General features: G+C 47.3%; 1 protein-coding gene across 1 annotated transcript in view; it reads left to right on the forward strand.

The window, feature by feature from the left end:
- The window catches only part of LOC142586081 (uncharacterized), a 65,078-nt gene extending 44,360 nt beyond the window's left edge, over nucleotides 1-20,718 (forward strand). The window contains exons 8-9 of the mRNA XM_075697341.1: nucleotides 19,966-20,100; nucleotides 20,544-20,718. Of these exons, the coding sequence (XP_075553456.1) occupies nucleotides 19,966-20,100; nucleotides 20,544-20,718 (310 nt within the window). The remainder of the gene's footprint in view (nucleotides 1-19,965; nucleotides 20,101-20,543) is intronic.
- The last annotated feature ends 697 nt before the right edge of the window (nucleotides 20,719-21,415 follow it).

Here is a 21,415-nt window from a genome sequence, read left to right on the forward strand (position 1 = left end):
CAGTATACATTGCCTTTGTCATTTATGTTCCTTCTCCCGATCACATTAGAATCTGTAAAACAATGCATAAATGACCTCTTTATGTCAAAAAAGCTTCGTGCGATGTATCAGTAGTTATTAATTACCCTAGGTTATTTATTACATTGCTGACATTTTCATTGGCCATGAAAACAACTTTATCGCCTAGTGTTTTTTAGGGGAAGGAAATGAGCGGCACGATCAGTAGCAATGTTCTTGTGGCCCATGCTCATATTCCATAATTTTACCTCCAACTGCAAATGAAGCTTTTTCTTGCCGACAAAAAATATTTCTTCGAAACAGATCAAGCAAGCCTTTCCCGCATACACAAAAGACCAGCGTTTTTCATAAAGAACCCTTCCATTCCTTTTCTTGCAGCGCTACAAAAAGATTCAGTATACAATATGTCATGATTTTATCTTTTGCAGCAATTTCTTTTTCGTAAAACGTGCGCATGATAAGAAGTTTGCCGTAGAAATTCCAAAGAATAATGAAAGATATTTAGGCAAGACGTGCAGCAGTAGCTGCTGTGTTTCCTAGTTTTTTAAGTTTGGCGATACTCATATGAAATATATAAGGAAGCTGACAAAAATGCGAAATTTGGTCATTTTGGCAATTCTTTTCGTAGTAAAATGCCACATAGAAAAGTATATGCTTTTCTTTTATTTAGACATAACAATGTTGCGACACATTAAGAAGCACTTGGCGCTAATGAGCTAATGCGGTGCATAGCCGGCTGGGCTAAAGTTGAAACCAGTGTTGCCATTTATCATTGTTATGGCTCAAATTAGCGGATTTGGCATCTGTTTAGTGACAAACCTTTCCTATTAGCGACCAGTGAATTTTTAGGGACAGGTGGAACTATTAGATGAATTTTAGCGACTTCGGTGTTAATGAGACCGTTGCCTGACAACGGCACTTTCAAGCAGGAGCTGTGAGATGGCTTAAACTAGCTGTGTGGCGCATGGACTCTGCGACCATTGCATTCAGTTATTGCGTGAGCATGCATGCTCACACAATAACTAAATGCACTGACGCTTTCCATACAAAAATTTGAAATGCTCCGAAACAATCAGGGTGTATGTGCTTTCAAAATCAACGCCTTTCTTTCTTCTTTACTACACAGTACGGAAGGGTCTTAAAGCTTTGGCTCCTGCGCTTTAACTGAATTCGTTCATCAGGTTGACTTTACCACGTAAATAAAATGAGCGCTTGTTGTATACAATTTGTGATGAGATAGCAGGTCGATAACACGATTGATGAAATGCGAAAATTGGTGACTGGGCTCGTTAACGCGAAGTTCATAGGAATCTGAATGCTCAGTGTCTTTTTCTCTTAGCTTTAGATGAAACAAATAATTTCAAAATGCGGACCATCGCATTTAAAACCAGGAAAAAATTATGAGGCACGCAAGTGCATGGTAGGCGGATTAATTTCGACAACCTGGGTTTCTAATCCAATGCGCTGCACACGGGCGCTTCACAGCGAAGCTGTTAGTAGTTTGTCGGAATTTTTCGTCGGCTGGGGCTCGGAATGGAATGGAAGGCGATGAAATGAAACGGATGGAATGGATGTTATGAGCGTCCCATTAGGAACGGGGCGGTGGGTTACGCCATCAAGCTCTTGCTGTTATGTTGCCTAATATCATACCTAGGTGAAACAAAATTTAAAAAAAATAATCACGATGAACTCCCCCACCCCAATTTACTGATCCCAAATCTGAATTAACCCATCCATAAACAGCACTGCCACCTAGCGGCCGCAGCCACTCAGACAGACTTCATATGACAGCTGGAAGAGGACTCTGTGTTTGAGTTTCGGCGTAACAGAATTATGTTTTCTCGTGCCCTCAAATTACAATCCGTAGCTACCATTTCTGCAGCCTGTGTAAAGTCGTGCTTTATAAATTTCCTGACGCAATTTTTTTTTGAAAATTTCGCCAACTTAAATAAGGTATTTGCGCTTGACCGAGGGCCTAGAACACCGGGCGTGTGGGCTGACACTTCTAGACAGCACACATATGCAGTGGGCGGCGTGTGGATGGACGTCGATGAGCGCGACGCAGAGGAATTTGGCGGCGCCTTTACGAGTAGCAGTTGTTGCAGTCCAGGAACGGATTCCAGTGTGATTGCAGCCGAGCTATTGGTAGGCGTCAGCTAACGTAGGTTGCGCCTGTCTGACGTCGCCAACAGCGTGGCTTACATCCACTTTCATAGGGTGCAATGGAGGCGGCATTTTTTGCATGCCGCTCGCCTCCATGCAAATGCTGCCTCTGCGGCAGGGATTTTATTACGCTCCTTCGCGCTTAGAAGAGCAATGCCGTAGCCTCCTCGCCTGGTGAAATGATCATTGCTGGGAGCTTTCAAGTGTAAAAAATATTGGCGTATATATCTGTACAAATTTAATGTAAATTTCGTCGCCGTAATAACAGCATAAAGAAGCGCGTGCCACAGAATTTAATTGTCATCTCACGGGCGCCGAACTGTAAATAGCTGCCAGTAATAACCTGGACTAAGTGAGTTATTGCTAAGAAAGTTACATTATCGCGTTATGTAAAACTGTGGCGGATTTGTAACTTTACCATCCTAATGTATGCAAAAAAACGTTTGTCATCGCTTGTGCTGTAAACCTACTAGTAAAGCTTACGTTATCAGCACCCGGAAGGGGAATTTATTGTATATTTTTTACTTGCATTGACCCCAAACTAATATTAAACGTTTTGGTGCACGCGTACTTAAAAGTATTGCAGACCATCTACATCAAATTATCTTGGAACTTTCAACGACAATTCTTAGCACCTTTGCTTGGGAATTTCATAAGTACTAACGAATTTCATTTTCTCTGTCTTACAGCACGCTTGAAGAGGTTTGGCAACGCTTGTTGTAATTTAATGGACCACTACAAATCAATAGCGTTGAAACTTCTGACCTTTTTTCCTGTTTTACGCCACGTGTGACGTGACGATGACAACGACCGTGAAAAAAGCGGGACGGGCAAGCCCCCCTTCCAATCAACAGATCACGGCTCATATTCTCTAATAGCTCTTCGAGCAAGAGTCTTCGCAAGAACAAAATTCCAGCCGCTCCTGACGCTGGATAATAAATTAGGGAAAGCCGCCGCCCACGGTCAACAGCACTTATGAATGGGAAGTTTTGGGATTTGGGCAGCAGATAGGTGTGTGATAAAAGAAGTTGTTAACTCTGGCGACATGGTAGTCCATTTTAACTTGCTAAAGTGCGTTACAGACAGGACATTCATGAATAGAATTTTAAGAATAATACTGCTTTGGCGTATGGTTGTTTTGAATTTTTAGTCATCTAAGTGGTGTCTTCAAGGCGATTCATCATCATCATCATCATCATCATCATCATCATCATCAGCCTGGTTACGCCCACTGCAGGGAAAAAGGCATCTCCCATACTTCTCCAACAACCCCGGTCATGTACTAATTGTGGCCATGCCTTGCCTGCAAACTTCTTAATCTCATCCGCCCACCTAACTTTCTGCAGCCCCCTGCTACGCTTCCCTTCCCTTGGGATCCAGTCCGTAACCCTTAATGACCAACGGTTATCTTCCCTCCTCATTGCATGTCCTGCCCATGCCCATTTCTTTTTCTTGATTTCAACTAAGATGTCATTAACTCGCGTTTGTTCCCTCACCCAATCTGGTCTTTTCTTATCCCTTAACGTTACACCTATCATTCTTCTTTCCATAGCTCGTTGCGTCGTCCTCAATTTGAGTAGAACCCTTTTCGTAAGCCTCCAAGTTTCTGCCCCGTATGTGAGTACTGGTAAGACACGGCTATTATAGACTTTTCTCTTGAGGGATAATGGCAACCTGCTGTTCATGATCTGAGAATGCCTGCCAAACGCACCCCAGCCCATTCTTATTCTTCTGATTATTTCCCTCTCATGATCCGGATCCGCCGTCACTACCTGCCCTAAGTAGATGTATTCTCTTACGACTTCCAGTGCCTCGCTGCCTATTGTAAATTGCTGTTCTCTTCCGAGACTGTTAAGCATTACTTTAGTTTTCTGCAGATTAATCTTTAGACCCACTCTTCTGCTTTGCCTCTCCATGTCACTGAGCATGCATTGCAATCGGTCCCCTGCGTTACTAAGCAAGGCAATATCATCTACAAATCGCAAGTTACTAAGGTATTCTCCATTAACTTCTATCCCCAATTCTTCCCAATCCAGGTCTCTGAATACCTCCTGTAAACATGCTGTGAATAGCATTGGAGATATCGTATCTCCCGGCCTGACGCCTTTCTTTATTGGGATTTTATTGCGTGCTTTATGGAGGACTATGGTGGTTGTGGAGCCGCTATAGATATCTTTCAGTATTTTTACATACGGCTCGTCTACACCCTGATTCCGTAATGCCTCCATGACTGCTGAGGTTTCAACAGAATCAAACGCTTTCTCGTAATCAATGAAAGCTATATATAAGGGTTGGTTATATTCCGCACATTTGTCTATCACCTGATTGTTAGTGTGAATATGATCTATTGCTGAGTAGCCTTTACGGAATCCTGCCTGGTCCTTTGCTTGACAGAAGTCTAAGGCGTTCCTGATTCTATTTGCGATTAGCTTAGGAAATAGTTTGTAGGCAACGGACAGTAAGCTGATCGGTCTATAAGTTTTCAAGTCTTTGGTGATTAAGGCGATTAAGGCGATTAGAAGGTTCAAAAGAAAATACTTCTCATTTAGAACGCCAGTTACTTTTGCGTGTGCCGCAAGTTGCTTCTGCGGTATAGGTAGCTTGCTTGCATTAATACTAGGAGGCCATCACTGTTGGTCGGTGCACTAATTTTGGAAATTTGACAACCAACAGAAACGCTACCTCCGTAGCTGCTTTTTGGGTCAAACGTTGCATGGGATTAAAAGACCATCTCCAACTACTAAATGCCCCAAACGTCTGAAGCATAAAAGCGCGTTAATTCAAACACGCAAAGAGCATGTGAGAGCACCAAATGTTCACCTTTCGAAACAACGCAATTTTCATGGGTCCATCGTTAAAAGTCAGTTGCGGGCAGTACTGAATAGACCATCCTTTAAAAGGATGCTCTATTCTCACACAGGACACTTATCATACAGGCCTCGGTAATCGGCAAATTTTAATGTATTTTTTTTTCACTGGTCTGTCAACTTCAACGCGCGTAGCACACGCCTCTCTAAGGTAGCGGAAAGGGGCGATTAGAGCAAATTCAATGCGTTTTCAACCCATTGGGCGCCATGGCCTTCTAGAACTATTCGCATGTATGAAGTACGCTCGGGCGCTTCGTGCAATAGTGCATTCAGTTTCTTGCGTGATATTAAAAACAGTGGAGAGACAGCGGTCGGCTTCATGTAAACATGTGATCTGTCTTTCGCTGATTGGAATTCATGGGTGAAGCTCAGGAACCTTGTTTTCTACAGATTTCCATTCTCCCTAATTTCGAACAGTATGAACAAGTTCAAATCGGTTCGAACCGTTACATTGTTGCTCCAGCGGGGAACCTGAAACAAATCGGAAAATATGCAGAAGCCTGTACTTAAACCCGAACCAAACCCAAAGGGTTACGGTTCGACACCCTGCTAGTAAAACTGGCATCAAAGTGGCATTGTTCACTGTTATCGTAACAACTCTGTTTTAATTACATTTCACTAACGCTAGTATTTCATCATGAAGCGCATGATCAGCGGCAAAACGGCAGGACTGTGGCAACTATGTCCAAAAGCAGAAATGCTATGACTATCACTAGCTTTCACATATCCCTTCGTATTGTTCTGCGAGAAATGCTGGTGTTTCATTATTGTGTATGGCACTACACGACGCAAGGCTTTTTTTATTTTGTTTCACATACGTGGCGTTTCTTAGCAGAATTCGTGAACGAATATCTGAAGTAGTAATACTATTTTCAAAATTTCGCCTACTGGCCATGAATTAGTTGGCGGGCGGCTTCTATTGAGTAATTGCACCAAAAGCCCCTATGGGCGCGTTAGAATTCTACGGAAAATCTTTGACTTGCTTTAATTGTCCGTGTAAACATTACGCTTAATTGCATACATATGGTCCACCTATTGAAGTACTTCATCTCAATAGGCGGAATTACATTAGCTTCGATTTCTAGTCCATCTAAAGACAAGGTACTTCATATTTCTAAATATTGAAGGATACAAATAGAATTGGAAACGACATGCTTCCCAGGAAACTAAAGTTTTGTTTTCCTTTAAGGCAACTGATATTGATAAACAAAACCTGAAGTGATTTTAAGGGAGCATTTGAATATATACAAATTCCTCCTGTGGTTCGCTAAAATGTTCGCGTAAGTCGCCTCCAAGAATCCCGTCGTCAACCCATAGTTCGAAGAGCATAGTTGGGTACGTGGCGCAGGACAGGGGTAATTGGAGAGTGCAGGGAGAGGCATTTGTCCTGCAGTGGAACTAAAACAGGCAGATAATGATGATGATGGGGATATATATCTGCATATGTATTGTGCAAATGTAGACGTAAGAACACGTATGATTGAGGCTCGGTGCTTTCCTAACTTCATGCATGCGACAATTACGAACTCATGCAGTAAAATGCTGCGTGCGTTTTCTGCGGCTTTTAGCATCTATTGAAGCTTTCACGCAAGCGGCTAATAAATTAAGGCGCTCTGTGTGCTCGGCTACCCAACATAGCGACGTATAAACACCTGCAATAACGAACAATCTTCGTAGGACGCAGTGCCTTGGACACGGCCTTTAGCTGTTCAGTACGGGATTACAAAGGATCTTAATGTCTTAATCTTAGAGGCTGTAATATATATGCCAAAATGAAATGCCCTATCATCAATACTGAGGCATTTTGAACCTAGAATCCTAGCTGTCCCTCAAAGATTCCATAAACTCAAAATTATTATCCATTGTTGGCTCGATCCAGAGATCACGTGGCCGAACGAAAGGCTTCGTTGTTGCTCCAAGTTAATAATTGGCGTTTGAGTATTTGTGATATCACTCGAATACCGCATCGAATATGTTGCTATGGTGTGGAATCGAAGAGTTGAATAGCGTTCTAAAAATAATGATTCCAGTTTTTAAAAAACTGTATGGTAGCTAAATAAGTGCCGCTTGCAGATATGGTTGCGGCTCTATGGCGTACACAAATTTCACTAGTAAGAAGAGCAGGCGCGTGAGTTTTTAGCGAAATTTGTTGCTCCCTTTAATTGAATTTTCCTAATATGGCTTCTGTATATATTAGAAGCTTGAAAAAATCGTATTCAACAAGAGCTTCAGCTTATTTGGCATTTCTAAAGCGCTCGTGTTCGAAGATAATCATTATCACGTTTGACGGTCAATAAGCTAGTTTCGTATTCATAGAAGAGAGCCCCGACAATGTTTCGTGGGAGTCCCGACACGAAGCAAGTGACCGACACGACGTAACTTATTATGCATAGCATGCCTGTCTAGAAGGCGATTGGAGTTGACAAAAGCGGCAATGAAAAGGCATGGCTTCCCCCTCTCCCCTGCAATGAGATGCCTCACTCCAGGTTTCGTCTTTGTATCGAGACACCACCCTTTGAATGCAGAATTAGCGCACTGATAATTAAATTTTATTATGAATATTTAGAAACACAAACGCTTCCAAGGCAACAAATAAACAAAATTCTAATGTTGATTTGCGCAAATGGAGTCTAATCGCAACAAAATTCTATCATCTTGATTTATACTAAACATTTTAGATGTTGATAAACCGAATTTGCTTATTTACTAGCTCACTCGCGCGTTAGCAACCCTCGCAATTAGCACTTGTGCAGCTAGCATGCTCTCTCCTTTTTAAGATTATTGATAGTTTCACGTTTAGACCCTGTAGTATATATCCCACAATGGTGGCGCTCTACCGGCAATACTGACGCATTTCGCACCAGGAATTCTACGTGTTCCTATGGAATCTCAGAAACAGAAAGCTCCTATGCAATGTAGTGAAATCACAAACACCTTTATTGTAGGAACTTCTGCTCAAATTTCGCTCATAAAACAACGTTCATTTTGCCCCAAGCACATTTCAAGCCCCAAAATGTTAAATATCTCAACAAGAGATCTCGCACATATTGCCAGGATCAAACAAAAAATAAGCTAACTTGACTACACAGCAATGTATCCCTTTCGTTTGGTGAGCTCGCAGATCCAGAGGAAGATGGTCGTACTGACAAGTTTATTGTAAAGGAGCGCAAACAAGCAAATGTAAGACATCCTGTCACCACACTTAGCGCACAGCTGCCTTGCGTCTCTCCTTTACAATGAATCTCCAACAACTAGCTCAGCGTCTATCATAATAACGAGACTGCATAGTTCTGCACATAATCCGCATCAGCCAGTTAAACATGGCGTCCTCCCGTGATTTCAAGCTTGAGTGCCGCACCGGATCCTGACGGTGTTTCTGGGCAAAGAAAGTTTAACCAGGACAATTCATAGTAGGACGGTAAATGTGTATGAAATGTCGTGTTAAACGTATTGGTCCTACCAGTGAAGACGCCGTCAGATATCTAGGAAAATCCATAATCAGGACGGCCCATTACTTCTAGTGATTTGGGTCAGTCTGCCCAAGATGACTGCCTCATGAAGAATTCCCTTGTTGAAATGTAAAATTTTTCATGGAACTCAGTCTTTTGTAGGGCGGGTGCAAACATTCATGACACTTTGGCAATCTCGAAAGTCTCGGTATAACAGGCACCATGAAGCCTTCTCACGTAAGAACGACATCACTACTTGCAATGCTCATACGAGCTATTGAATAAATCAGTAAGGAAAGCCTTCTCTCCTGCCTTTCGGGAGGTGATAAGACGTCTGTTTACTAGCGCCATATAAAAAGAAAGCAAATGTCTATGCTGGAGAAACATTTTCGGTCATCCCTCCTCAGTAAATTAAGTCGCCCTGGAAGAAAAAGACGCCGATTCTTTTCTGGGGCGCAAAGGGAATTCTGTTTATTGAACCTGGAGAAAATCGAGATAACAGAAAATCATTATGCCAGTGTTCTCCTAAAACCATATGTCAGTCGTGAAAAAACAGCGAAGGTGGTAGATAAGAGCCGCCCGCCTCATGCATGGGGACGCAGCCGAGGGGACGGTCACCCGGGTACTTGCGCCCTCTCCCCCCGACTTCCTACCTCAGATTATTAGTCTACTAAAGATAACTGGGATGATCGACGTGCAACAACACCCCACTCCGCGGCCCCGTCCTGTGCGTGCAACCCGCTACCCCGAAAATAATTCTTGGTCACGCAACGGCTCCTCCAGAACCCTGCCGTTCACGAATACTGCGCTGCCCAAACAGGCACTCGAAAGCGTATTTTTGAATAGCTTCACCACTTTTCTACATTGTAAACTTGCCTCTCTTGACGCGTTTCCACACTGTACAATCTACACTTAAGATACCGCTGCTAGTAACTTTTTATGTACCAAATCATCAGGAATACCTACGGGGCAACGTCCGCCGATTTGAACGTGCTGCAAACTGCCACCAGAAATATAATTTTATTTTTTCAGTGTATCTTAAGGATTGAAGCGATTGCATGTATCAATAGCATGTTGTTTCGGTATCAAAGGGCATATGAGGGCAAAACAAAATGAAATGTTTGTGTTTACAACGACAAACATAGCACATTTTCCACTCACAGTCACGTTGTCCCGAGCAAAATTGGAAGCGGCAGCGTGTTTAAGGTCGCCTCGTGTATCTCGTAGCGTCCCGCATATGTCGGGTGGAAGGCGATAGAAGACTGCGAAGAAGTTCCAAAAGGTATTTTTATGCGAAAGACGAGTCACTAAGACGAGCAACTATTTAGAGATTGTACTTACAACAGCGGTTGCAGCGCTCACCAGTTATATTGACAGCGCGAGCCCAGTTCGTTCTTCCTTTTCTTTTCTCCAGTGATGGTGCCCACGCGCCTCGTTCAAACCATCAAATACCACACGCGCGTAGCATAATCCTTCGGCGGTAGAAGCGACATCCCAGAGCGCCTAAATGTCACAACAGGGAGGGTGATACTGCTTCAGTCGTGTAATGTGCGCGATATCACTGGACTGGGAAGCAGATGGGCCGTCAGTGGCGATCTCGTAGGTGACGGAAGTCACGGCACGAAACACTCGGTGTGGGCCGGTGCAACGAGACAGCTGTTTTTCTGACAGGCCGACCTGAAGCGACGGAGACCATATAAGCACCGAAAAACAGGCGGGAAGTGGAAGGCTCGGTGTCTCCGCTCGTACAAACGTTATTGACTTTCCCAGAATTTTACAAGACGGTCCCGGGCAATTTCCTTTGTGTGGGTAAAGCGGGCGATGGCGTCAAGTGCATATTCACTGGTCGGTGCCGCGTGAACAGGGAGGGTTGTGTCGAGGGGCAGTGCTGGTTCTAGGCCGAATAGAAGAAAAAATGGCGAATAATCGGCTGTGTCGTGGCACCAGGAATTATAAGCAAATCCGAAAAACGGTAGAGTGAGGTCACCGTCAGTGTGGTCTGAAGATACATATTTCGTGAGCATATCTGTTAGAGTGCGATTGAGAAGCTCCGTGAGGCCATTTGTTTGCGGATGATATGACGTGGATAGCTTGTGCCTCGTGGCATAGGACTGCAGGATGTCCGCGGTAACTTTTGATAGGAATGTCCGACAATGGTCTGTGAGAAGTTGTCGCGGAGCTCCACGTAACAAAATCACGTCGCGTAGAAAAAAATCGGCGACATCCGTGGCGAAGATTGTAGGAAGCGCTTGGGTGATGCCGTAGCGCGTGGCGTAATCTGTGGCCACAGCGATCCACCTGTTCCCAGAGGTAGAAAGAGGAAAAGGGCCAAGTAAGTTCAAACGAACCCGAAAGAATGGTCCCGCGGGAAATTCGAGTGGTTGAAGGCAGCAAGCAGGGAGCGTCGATGGTGTCTTGCTTCGCTGGCATTTCTCACATGAAGCTACGTATCTTCGAACGGAGCGAGCAAACCCTGGCCAAAAGAAGCGTCGGAGGATCCGGTCGTAGGCACGTGAACCACCCAGGTGATCGGCAGTGGGGAGGTCGTGAAATTCGTGGAGAACAGCCGAGCCAACATGTTTAGGAATCAAATGGAGTAATGCAGGGCTGTCAGAGTGAAAGTTGTGGTGGTAGAGTACGCCATTTTGAAGTGTGAATAAGGGAAGCGAACTGACGGCAAGTCACCATTCCATGCGGTCAATGATGATACGCAAGGACGGGTTACGGCGCTGCTCGTCGGCGACATGGAGCAGTGGCAAAAGAGAGAAAACACAGCCGTTGGTGTCAGTATCAGACGTAGAGGTCGCGTATTCGACTGGTTGACGAGAGAGGCAATACTGCGTCCTCGTGTTGTCGTCCCGACTTGTATGTCACTGTATAGGGATATTCTTATAGTCGGAGGACCCAACGACTGAGCCGGCCAGTAGGATCCTTGAGCGACGAAAGCCACCAGAGCGCATGACGGTCTGTGATGACTGAGAAGGGCTTGCTATTTAAATATCGGTGGAACTTTGAACCAGCCCAGACGAGAGCAAGACATTCGCGCTCGGTAATCAAATAGTTGCGCTCTGCAGTTGTCAGGAGCCAGCTAGCTTAGTCTATAACACGGTAGTGTCCATGTTGGCGTTGCGATAAGACGGCGCCAGTCCCATAACCATGCGCATCGGTTCGGACCTATATAGATGAGGACGGGTCAAAATAACCAGTGGCATCGGCTCGGACCTCTGTAGGTGAGGACGGGTCGAAGTGGGCCAAGACCGGTGGATTGGTGAAAATCGTGATAAGGCATGAAAATGACGCCGCCTGGGGGGAACCCCACGTAAAAGGCACGTCTTTCTTCAGAAGTTCAGTGAGTGGTCGAACAATTGACGAACCGTCGGAAATAAGAACACAGCCCCACAAAACTCTGGACGTGTTTGACAGACTGAGGTACAGGAAAAGCCGTTACTGCTTGAACCATCTCTGGGCCGGGTGGTACTCCGGAACCATCGATGAGATGGCCTAGCACTGTAATCTGTCGGCGCCCGAAGTGACACTTCGATGACTTTATTTCGAGCCCAGCCTTGCGGAAGACGTTCAGGATAGCTGCGACGCGCTCAAGGTGCGTCTCAAATGTTGGAGAAAACACAAGGACGTCGTCAAGGTAACAAAGGCAAGTTGATCATTGGAAACCTTATTTCAGAGAGTCGATCATCCATTCGAACGTGGCGGGGGCATTGCATAAACTGAACGGCATAACCTTGAATTGGTAGAGGCCATCAGGAGTGAAGAGAGTGGTCTTTTCTTGGTCTTGCTGGTCGACGGAAATCTTTCAATAAGCAGATCGAAGGGGGACGGACTAAAAGTATTTGGCACCGTGAAGACAATAAAGAGCGTCGTCGATTCGTGGTAAAGGATAAACGTCCTTTTTAATTAATTCCGTTTAGGTGGCGGTAATGAGCGCAGAAACGCCACGTGCCATCTTTATTTTTGACGAGTACGACCGCCGATCCCCAAGGACTCGATGAGGGCTCAACAGTGCCTCTGGCGAGCACCTTGTTTACTTGCTGCTGAAAAACTAGCCGCTTTGGCAGTAAATGGGAACGGCATCACCAGTGTTTATCCGATGATTAACAAGGGACGTCTGACCAAGTGGTCGATTGGCAGTGTCAAATATGTCGTGGTAGGTAAGCAACAGGCGATATAGGCGGCTGCTTGGTCAGGTGCAAGGTCCGGAGCTGCCATGGGACGTAATGGGCCGTCGAGGTTTCAGGCATCCTGTGGGTAATCAGGAGGATCTGGAGACGCGTGGGCTGCAAAAGCAGTGACGTGGTCAACTGTCACTGACCGGAGTGTGGCCACCGCTATGCCTTCAGGTAACAGTTGCTCCCAGAATTGATAACGGAGAGACACATCCGATTAGCGGCAAGGGTTACGACGGAGTGTGGCACAGAGATGTCGCGCCCCAGGAGGACATCACGAATAGGAGCCACGACATAGTCGCCATTAGAGACGGTTGCCGTTGAAGCCAATTTGACGAAGTTTAGGGCTTTTGGAGGTACGCGAACAAACGCTGTATTGCAGAGGGTGTTCGGTTGTTTGGGGCGAACGTCTGGAAGAAGACGAAGCTCGAGGCACGCTCAGCGTACCGGTGGAACAGTCGATGAGGGCAGAAGTAGTCGTCAGAAAGTCAAGCCCGAAGATTAGATGGTGAGGGTAGCTGGTCAGCACGGTGAACAGGACTGGAACTTGGCCGCCCGCAATTCCTGTGCGAGCAGTGCACATAGCCCTGGCGGCAATAGTGGCTCGTACTGGTCGAGTGATGGCAGGCGTAAGAACTATTTTGAGGCGACGACTTAGGTTAACGCTCATTATGGAAACTTGGGCTCCAGCATCAATTAATGCCGTCAACGGAACACAATCAACGTCTACTTCAATAAGGTTCGTGTTGGTGAGGAGCGTCAGAGGAGGATTTTGACAGGACGAACGTGATGCAGCACTACCTCCAAGAGCTGCATGGCCTAGTTTACTGTCCATCGGTTTGGCGAGGAGCTGGGAATGAGCTCCAGTACGGCGGCATCCAGCTGGTGCAGCAGTGGCGCGAAACATGACCAACGCGGTTTCAGTGGAAGCAGATCGGTTTGTCGTCTGGGGTTCGTCATTGAGCGGGATTGCCTGTTCTGGGAGCGAAAAAGCGCAGTTCTGGTTATTACAGGCTGTGGAGACGGGAATTGGTGCCGAATCAGGTCGGGAGACAGAGCAGGCGGTTGGGATGCCAAGGTTTACAATTTCTTGCCCCACAACTGCTAGAATAACGGAAATAGCGGGGGCCGCTTGGTCAAAGGTACCGTCAGGGGGTCGTGGATTAAGGGGGGCTGGAGTCACCGCATCAATCTCACGGCGAACGATACGTGTGACGTTCTGTTGAAATTGTCGTGTGGCGGTAAAAGCGGAGCCAGAGGACGTGGCAGGGGTGTTTGGGAGCCGGGAAAACTGTAGGACGACACGGCGGCTTTTTGCTACATTGAAGCGGCGGCATATTTTGACGATGGCGTCGGTAGTAGAAACGTCCTTATAGACGAGCAAATTGAAGGCGTCGTGCGCGATGCCTTTTAGGATATGGGCCACCTTGTCAACCTCGGTCATCTGCTCGTCGACTTTCCGGCAAAGCGCGAGTACTTCCTGTATGTAGGAGGCATACGGTTCCGTCGACGACTGGACACGGGTGGCAAGCTCTTTTCGCGCAGCCTGTTGGCGACTTGACTGGTTCCCAAATAGGCAGCGAAGCCGCTCTTTGAAAATGTCCCAGCTGGAGACTTCGATGTCATGGGTGCGAAACTTGACGCGTGGTGTCCCGTCCGGATAAAAGATCACATTGGCAAGCATGATGATAGGGCCCCAGTGGTGACTTTGGCTAACACGCTCCTACATGCTGAGTCAGTCGTCGACGTCAACGTGAATTTGGGCAGAGAATGTCCCAGGATTACGGAGACTAGGAACCATAACGTACGTTGTGGTTGGCGCCGCAGGTGTAGGTAGTGACAGGGTGGTTCCATCGGAAGCCATGGCTGAGAAGACAGCGGTGCGGCCGCTCAGAGCACCATGGTGAGGACAGGGAACGTTCCACCTTCCCCACAATGTTACGCGAAGGACGAGTCAGTAAGACGAGCAACTATTTTCAGGGTATATGTACAACAGCGCTTGCAGCGCTGTCCGGTTAAAGAGAGAGATAAAACTTTGTTATGTCCTTGATGGGATTCAGGGGTGGCGGTGGTCGGGAGACTAACACCCAATCCCCCCTTCCTCAGACGGCGGCCAGTCCTTGCTTTCTGGCGGCGTCTTCGGCCATCTGGACGGCCCAGAGCTGCTCCTCTGGGTCCAAGCTGAGCAGCAATGCCTCCCACTGCTCGGCCGTAGTTATTCGTGTGTTAGTGTGGGAGGTGTTAGTGGGTGAGGCTTTGGGGCATTGCCAGATAATATGATCGAAGTCAGCGCGGGCCTCGCACGCTTTGCAGAGTGGAGAGTATGCATCGGGGTACATGCGGTTGTAAAGCACGGGGTTCGGAAAGGTTCGTGTCTGAAAGAGTCGCCAAGTGGTAGATTGAGACTTATTCAGTGTTTTGTGTGCTGGGGGGTAGCGTAACCTCTCCCTGCGGTAGTGCAGGAGAATTTCTCTCAACGGGACCATTCGGTCCCGCGCGTGACCGCGATGCAGAACAGAGGGCTGGTCGGGATCGGAAGACGCAGGAGAAGGATGATGCGCCCGGTGTGCGAGAGCTCGGGCGGCATCGTGTGCGGCTTCGTTTCCAGCCAGACCCGAGTGACCAGGGGCCCAGATGATCTGCACGCGGCGTTGCCTTGATGGAGGAGTGCCAGAGAGAATCTTCTGCGCTTGGGGTGCTATCAGTGCTCTTGTGCAGTTACGAATGGCCATTTTTGAATCGCTTATGATGCAGTGTGCATTGGTAGCCGCGTAAGCCAAAGTGATGGCTGTTTCTTCTCCTACTTCGGGTTGCTTGGTGAATATTGATGCGGCCGCGGCGAGGCGGTACTGCGAACCCGCGACTGCGACGACCGCCATGGCATTTTGGTTGGGGTATTCTGCTGCGTCTACGTAGGTTACGTCAGCGGCTTGGTCGTAGCGCTTTTGTAGTCGTTTAGCTCGTTCTGCACGTCGCTCCGGATTGTGTTCAGGGTGCATTATGCGAGGTATGGGTGGGATAACTAATCGAGCACGAATGTTTGGAGGGATGGGTACTTTTGGTCCGAATTGGGTGGTGTAGGTTATGCCTAGGGTGCCTAGAATGTGCCTGCCCGTGGTGGAATTGGCGAGTCGTTCGTATTGGCTAATACGCTGCGCTTCAATAAGCTCGTCTATGGTGTCATGGATGCCGAGGGCGTCCAGTTTCTCGTTAGAGGTGGTGATGGGAAGATGTAGGGCTTGTTTATAGGCCCTCTTGATCATGGTGTTGAGTTTGAGCTTGTCAGTTGCATTGAGGCTAAGGTACGGGGCGACATAGGTGATCCTGTTCAGGGCGTAGGCGGTTACCAGGTGTATAAGGTTGCTTTCTTTCATGCCGTGATATCGATTTCCGAAGCGTGCAATGAGGCGAGTGGTTTGGTGTACATGATTATCTAATTGCTTGAGTATCTCCGTGTTTCTGTCGTTATGTTGGATGCGTAAGCCAAGGATACGTATGCTAGGTACAGTACGTATGCGTTGCTGGTGCACGTGGAGTTCTATCTCGGGCGAGTGAGGGTCTGGGTGTCGACCTCCCCAATTAGGCTTGTATAGAAGGAGCTCCGATTTCTGTGGGGAGCACGCCAGGCCGCGCGGTTCTACGTATGCAACGACCTCGTTGATGGCTTGCTGCAGCGTGCCTTGGATGTCCCCGTCGCTGCCCTTGGTGACCCACAGGGTGATATCGTCTGCGTAGAGGCTATGCTTGAGGTTGGGGATGCTAGCTAATGCAGGCGGTAGTCCGAGCAAGGCCACGTTGAACAGAAAAGGGGATAGAACCGATCCTTGCGGCGTGCCTTTGCTACCGAAGTGAATAATTGGCGACTGCAACCCTCCGATGCAACCCACCATTAGGTGGCCGTGCGACCTGTAAGAAAATTCTTCACGTAGTTATATGCTCGATGACCAACCTGGAGTTGTGCCAGTTGGTTCAGTATGGCCTCATGCGTGACGTTATCGAATGCCTTGGTTAGGCCTAGTCCCAAGATGGTTTTGGTGTCCAGCCTTGAGCTTTTGTCGCCATCGATAATTTGGTGCTTGAGCTGAATCATGATATATTGAGGAGAAATTTTCGGACGGAAGCCAACCATTGTATTGGGGAAGAGGTCGTTGTCGTTCATATGTCGGTGTAAGCGTGTGAGGATGACGTGTTCGAGGACCTTTCCGACACATGAAGTGAGGGAGATAGGGCGGAGGTTTTCGAGTAGGAGGCCACTCCCGGGTTTGGGAATCATAATAATTTTGGCTTCTTCCCATTGTGAGGGGAGGCTTCCAGCTTCACAGTATGCGTTAAAATAAGCTGTGAGGGCTAGTATAGAATCCTCATCTAGGTTGAGAAGCATTTTATTAGTAATGCCATCAGGTCCCGGGGCCGAGTTAGGGCGGAGTGCGAGGATGGCTTCCCGCACTTCTGCTGCTTGTATGGGTGCGTCCAGGTGGTCGTTAGCGGTGTCTGTGTATGCTCGAGCGGGTGTTTTAGGTTGAGGTCCTATGTATCGGTCTATCAGCTCTTGAAGAACTTGTGCGTCCGTGCCCGGATGGGTGTGAATAATTTTTTGCAAGTTGTGCTGTTGTGTGTTCTTGCTGTTGGCCGGATGGAGGAGGTAACCGAGGATATTCCACGTTTTGGGCAGGTTTGGTTGCCGCTCCATGCTGTCGCATGTGCTGTGCCAATTTTGACGAGTAAGTTGTCGTGCGTAGTCTTCGATGTGAAGGGTGAGAGTACTAATACGTTTCCTGAGCGTTCGGTTGAGCGTGTTGTGTTTGTATCTGCGTTGCAGACTGGCGAGGGCTTCCCACATATGCAGTAACTTGCTATCTGCCTCCTGCAAATTAGCTTCCTCAGGCACCAATTTAGTGGCTTCGCTCGCGTCTTGCAGCAAGGATGCGACCCAATCTTCGAAAGGGGGTTGGGTACCCGAGAACGAGGTGAGGGCTCTGGCCTGCCGGAAAGCGTCCCAGTTCGTTATGCGGAGTTGACGGCCCTTAGGCTTTCGCGGGCCCGCTCGAACTGTTGTTTGGATTAAATAGTGATCGCTGCCCAAGTTGTCTTGTGTGTTGATCCAGTCTGCTTGTGGAATTCGTTTTGCTAATGTTAAGTCCGGAGTAGTGTCTCTGCTTACGCTGTTTCCCATACAGGTGGGACAAGTTGGATCCGTGACAAGAGTAAGACCTAGATTCTGTCCGTCAAGCCATAGTTGTCTTCCATTTCGGCGGTCTATTGGGTATCCCCATGCCACCGCAGGGGCGTTTAGGTCTCCTACGTTGAGCAGGGGGGCTCCCCTAGCTACTTGATCTGCTTTGGTGAAAAGTCGTAGAAACCTATGTTGTTGTTTGGGGCTGCTGTACACGTTGAGGATGAAGAGACTCTGTTGCTTGCGTGTTGCAGACGGGATGATCTCCAGGAAAATGTGGGCTGCTGTATCAATGCCTGTGTGATGCTGTATAACCGCAATGTTTCGCTTAACTAGTGTGGTTACTTGGGGCCTGCGGTTATCATCGCAAACTGCGGTGTATGCCGCGTATCCCGACAGCTTAGCCGCTACTCCGGTCTCTTGTAATGCGATAACATCGGGGGAAGTATCTGGTGCGAGAGAGGTAATATATTGCTCTAAGCGTGCTCATTTTCGCCGGAAGCCCCGGAAGTTCCACTGCCAAATGCAGTAGGTAGCACGTTCTGGATTACTCGCAGCCTTCTTTGTCGGGACGCGAGTACGGCTTCTTTAGGGGACCTATTCTGGGACGGAGTAGGGTGTTTTCCAATTCTGTCAAACGGGTGTTGTGATTTTGAGCCAGAGTCGCGACCATGTCTTGAAACACTTTGCGCGTGTCGTCCATGTTTTCCTGTCGCTGTTGTTCTCTTGCCGCAAAGGCTTGCTCAATTCTGGGCAGTAGTAGCGTTTCTAGTTTCGCAGTAAGGAGGTTGTCCATTGCGCGTCCGAGAGCATTTGCAATGGAGGCGTCGAGCAACGTGGCAAGCTTACAGTCTATTGCTTCGTTGAGGTTGCGTTCTATCCACTGTTGCAGCTCAGTGAGGGCCTCACAGTTGACATTTCCTTCTGAAGTGTATGCTGGTGGTGCCGCTGTTGAGATTGGTTCGAGAGCTTTGCGCTTGTGCGGGGTTGGTTGTTGGGTGGTTTGCGGGCAATCTATTGCAAGGACAGGAAGGTTGTCTGCATTTGATGGTAAGTGTTTGGGCTGTGTGTCCGCAAGTTGTGATTTGAACTTACCGTTTTCTGTCTTGAGGTCTTGTATCTCAGCACGTAAGGATCGGAGCTCATGCATGAATCTGTGCATGGTACCGTCACTAACTGTGCTCACTGGGGTTGCTATAGCTTGTGAGGTGTGACCTGTGTGGGAGACAATGCCGGCCCAGCTTACCTTGGGGGGTGTGTCTTGCACTTTAACTGTGGTCGTTCGAAGGCTTGCGTTTCCTTGCTGCTGCGGTGGTGTTGAATCCGGTCCGCTCCGGGAGGTTAGATTCAAAGCGCGAGCCCAGTTCGTTGTTCCTTCTCTTTTCTCGAATGATGGCGTCTACGTGCCTCGTTCAAGCCATCAAATGCCACACGCGTGTAGGAAAATCTTAAGTGGCAAAATGCTCCTAAGCTGCATCACAGGAAGTGCCGGAAACAGCGGCCTCGTTCTCACAGATCACTTTGATCCGCAGAATCCAGGTGGGTATTTGGCAAGGTCCCAGGAGTCGGTCAGTATTTTTCTTACATAATCAGAAAGTTCGAGCACGAACAAACTTACTCAATTTCGTATGTGTTTATGGACACCAATCATAGCGTTGTATTTATGAAGGAACCATGGCGCTGCTGAGCAAAATGTAGTGGGTTTGATTGCCGGCGGTGGCGGCCACATTCCGATGGAGACGGAATGTAAAAACGTTCGTGTATTACGCTTTCGTCGCTCGTTGACTAACGTAAGCTAATCAAACCCATTTTGAAGGAAACATACAAGACTAACTAGTAGCCTTTGAATAGGGCATTCATCGTAACCAGCTATGCAGTTTCGAGACGACCAACCTCCAGATAATGTAATTTTATAAAGAAACCAAAAAAATTTGTATATATGGCCGTGGATCCTGAGGATTCACAGACGGCAGCCTGCAAAGACCATTTTTCCTGCGCGTACTGCCATATTGACTCCTCACATTGATTAGCAGGAGCTTCTGAAGCGCCAGTAATATTTCAAGTGTAAAACAAACATACTAAATTTGTTTGTTACTTCCTCCATTTTTTTATAGCAGTGCCCCTCCTGCCACTGAACCCAAGCCTTCATTTTTTTCCCGCTACTTTGCCTCCGGCGGAAAGCCGACGCCAGCACCTGTGCCACCACCTGGAAAGCCCCTGCCTCCAGTTGTTGCTCTTCCAGTAAGCGCGTAAGTGGTACACTGTTCAAAATGTACTCCGTTATTTTCAATTGACCTTTCCGGGCAACATCAACTGCCAGTGACATCCCGTAAAATATACAGACCTCTGTAATTTCATTCAAGAACACCGCACTAATGTGCCACAACATTTGCAGCAACTATTCCCTCCCCCCAAGATTACATAAAACAGTATTTCATTTACTGCGGCATTCAAGTGTTATACCTACAAGGATTACTGGTCTAGACTTCAGTAAATATAATTTCGCAGCACCGCTGTAACACCCGTCTTCTCTATCGTAAATGTAGCACTTTTGCTCGAAGGTCACGAAGAGTGTTTTGCCAAAACAAAAAAAGCAAGATAGATTTATTATGCAGCTTGATTTTCTATCATGTTTTTGCTAGACGTGTCATTTATCAACCTTGCTTTAGTTTATTTGTTTGTTTTTCTTCAGGGCGAACCCTGCACCGACTTCTGCGTGGCAGAAGGATGCGGCTGCCAGCATCGTGAAACCAGGGGAGGAGCCCGAACTCGACATCCCCGAGGACCTGGGATCCACGCCCACCTTGCGAGCGGCACCCCTCGAAAAGAAAACTGACAGCGACGCAGCGCAGTCAGACGCCAGGTGACAGTGGATATTTGCCCGTTCAGCTTCCTATTAGTGCATGAGCTCGCTGCAAATCCGGATTTATTTCTGTTAAAAAAATATTTAATGAAGCAGCGCTTCTTTGAGCAACCTTGCCAAGCTGAAAGCACACACTCTTTGTCGTCTGAAACGAGGTAACAAAGAAACATATGCAGCACATCACGTAGAGTATAGAATATTGTCATGGCTATGTAGTGAAAGCGGAAAAGCGAAGCACTGCAAAAAGTTTTTTTTCAGAATCTAACGCCAAGAATGACAAGCAAAGCTCAATAATCACTGGCATCGATGAATTCGGTATCTTGAGCAGCACGGAATCTGATTCTGCTTTGGCGAAATCACTCCATAAGGCCGCGTCCGCACTTATTCTTTCCCGAATAATTTGTGCGACCGCTGCTTCTGGCATCTCTCCCCGCGGATTAATCAGAACTCGAACAAGCAAGGAAGTCAAGCCCTGGAAGCTCTCTGCAAGTCGCGCTGACGGCCTTCGAGCTCAGCATATCACAGCGTTCTGCCGCGAGAGCCTAGATGCTAGCAGAGCCGGTGAGAAGTTACTGGTATCTGTACAAATGCCACGTTAAACATATGATTGATACCATGAAGGAAGAATTTGCTCGACAAAAATGCACGGTACCTCGAAGAAAACATACGAATGTGGAAAAAAACGTCAGGAGGTAAAATTT

The sequence above is a fragment of the Dermacentor variabilis genome, chromosome 6 (genome assembly GCF_050947875.1).
Source record: "Dermacentor variabilis isolate Ectoservices chromosome 6, ASM5094787v1, whole genome shotgun sequence".
NCBI lineage: Eukaryota > Metazoa > Arthropoda > Arachnida > Ixodida > Ixodidae > Dermacentor > Dermacentor variabilis.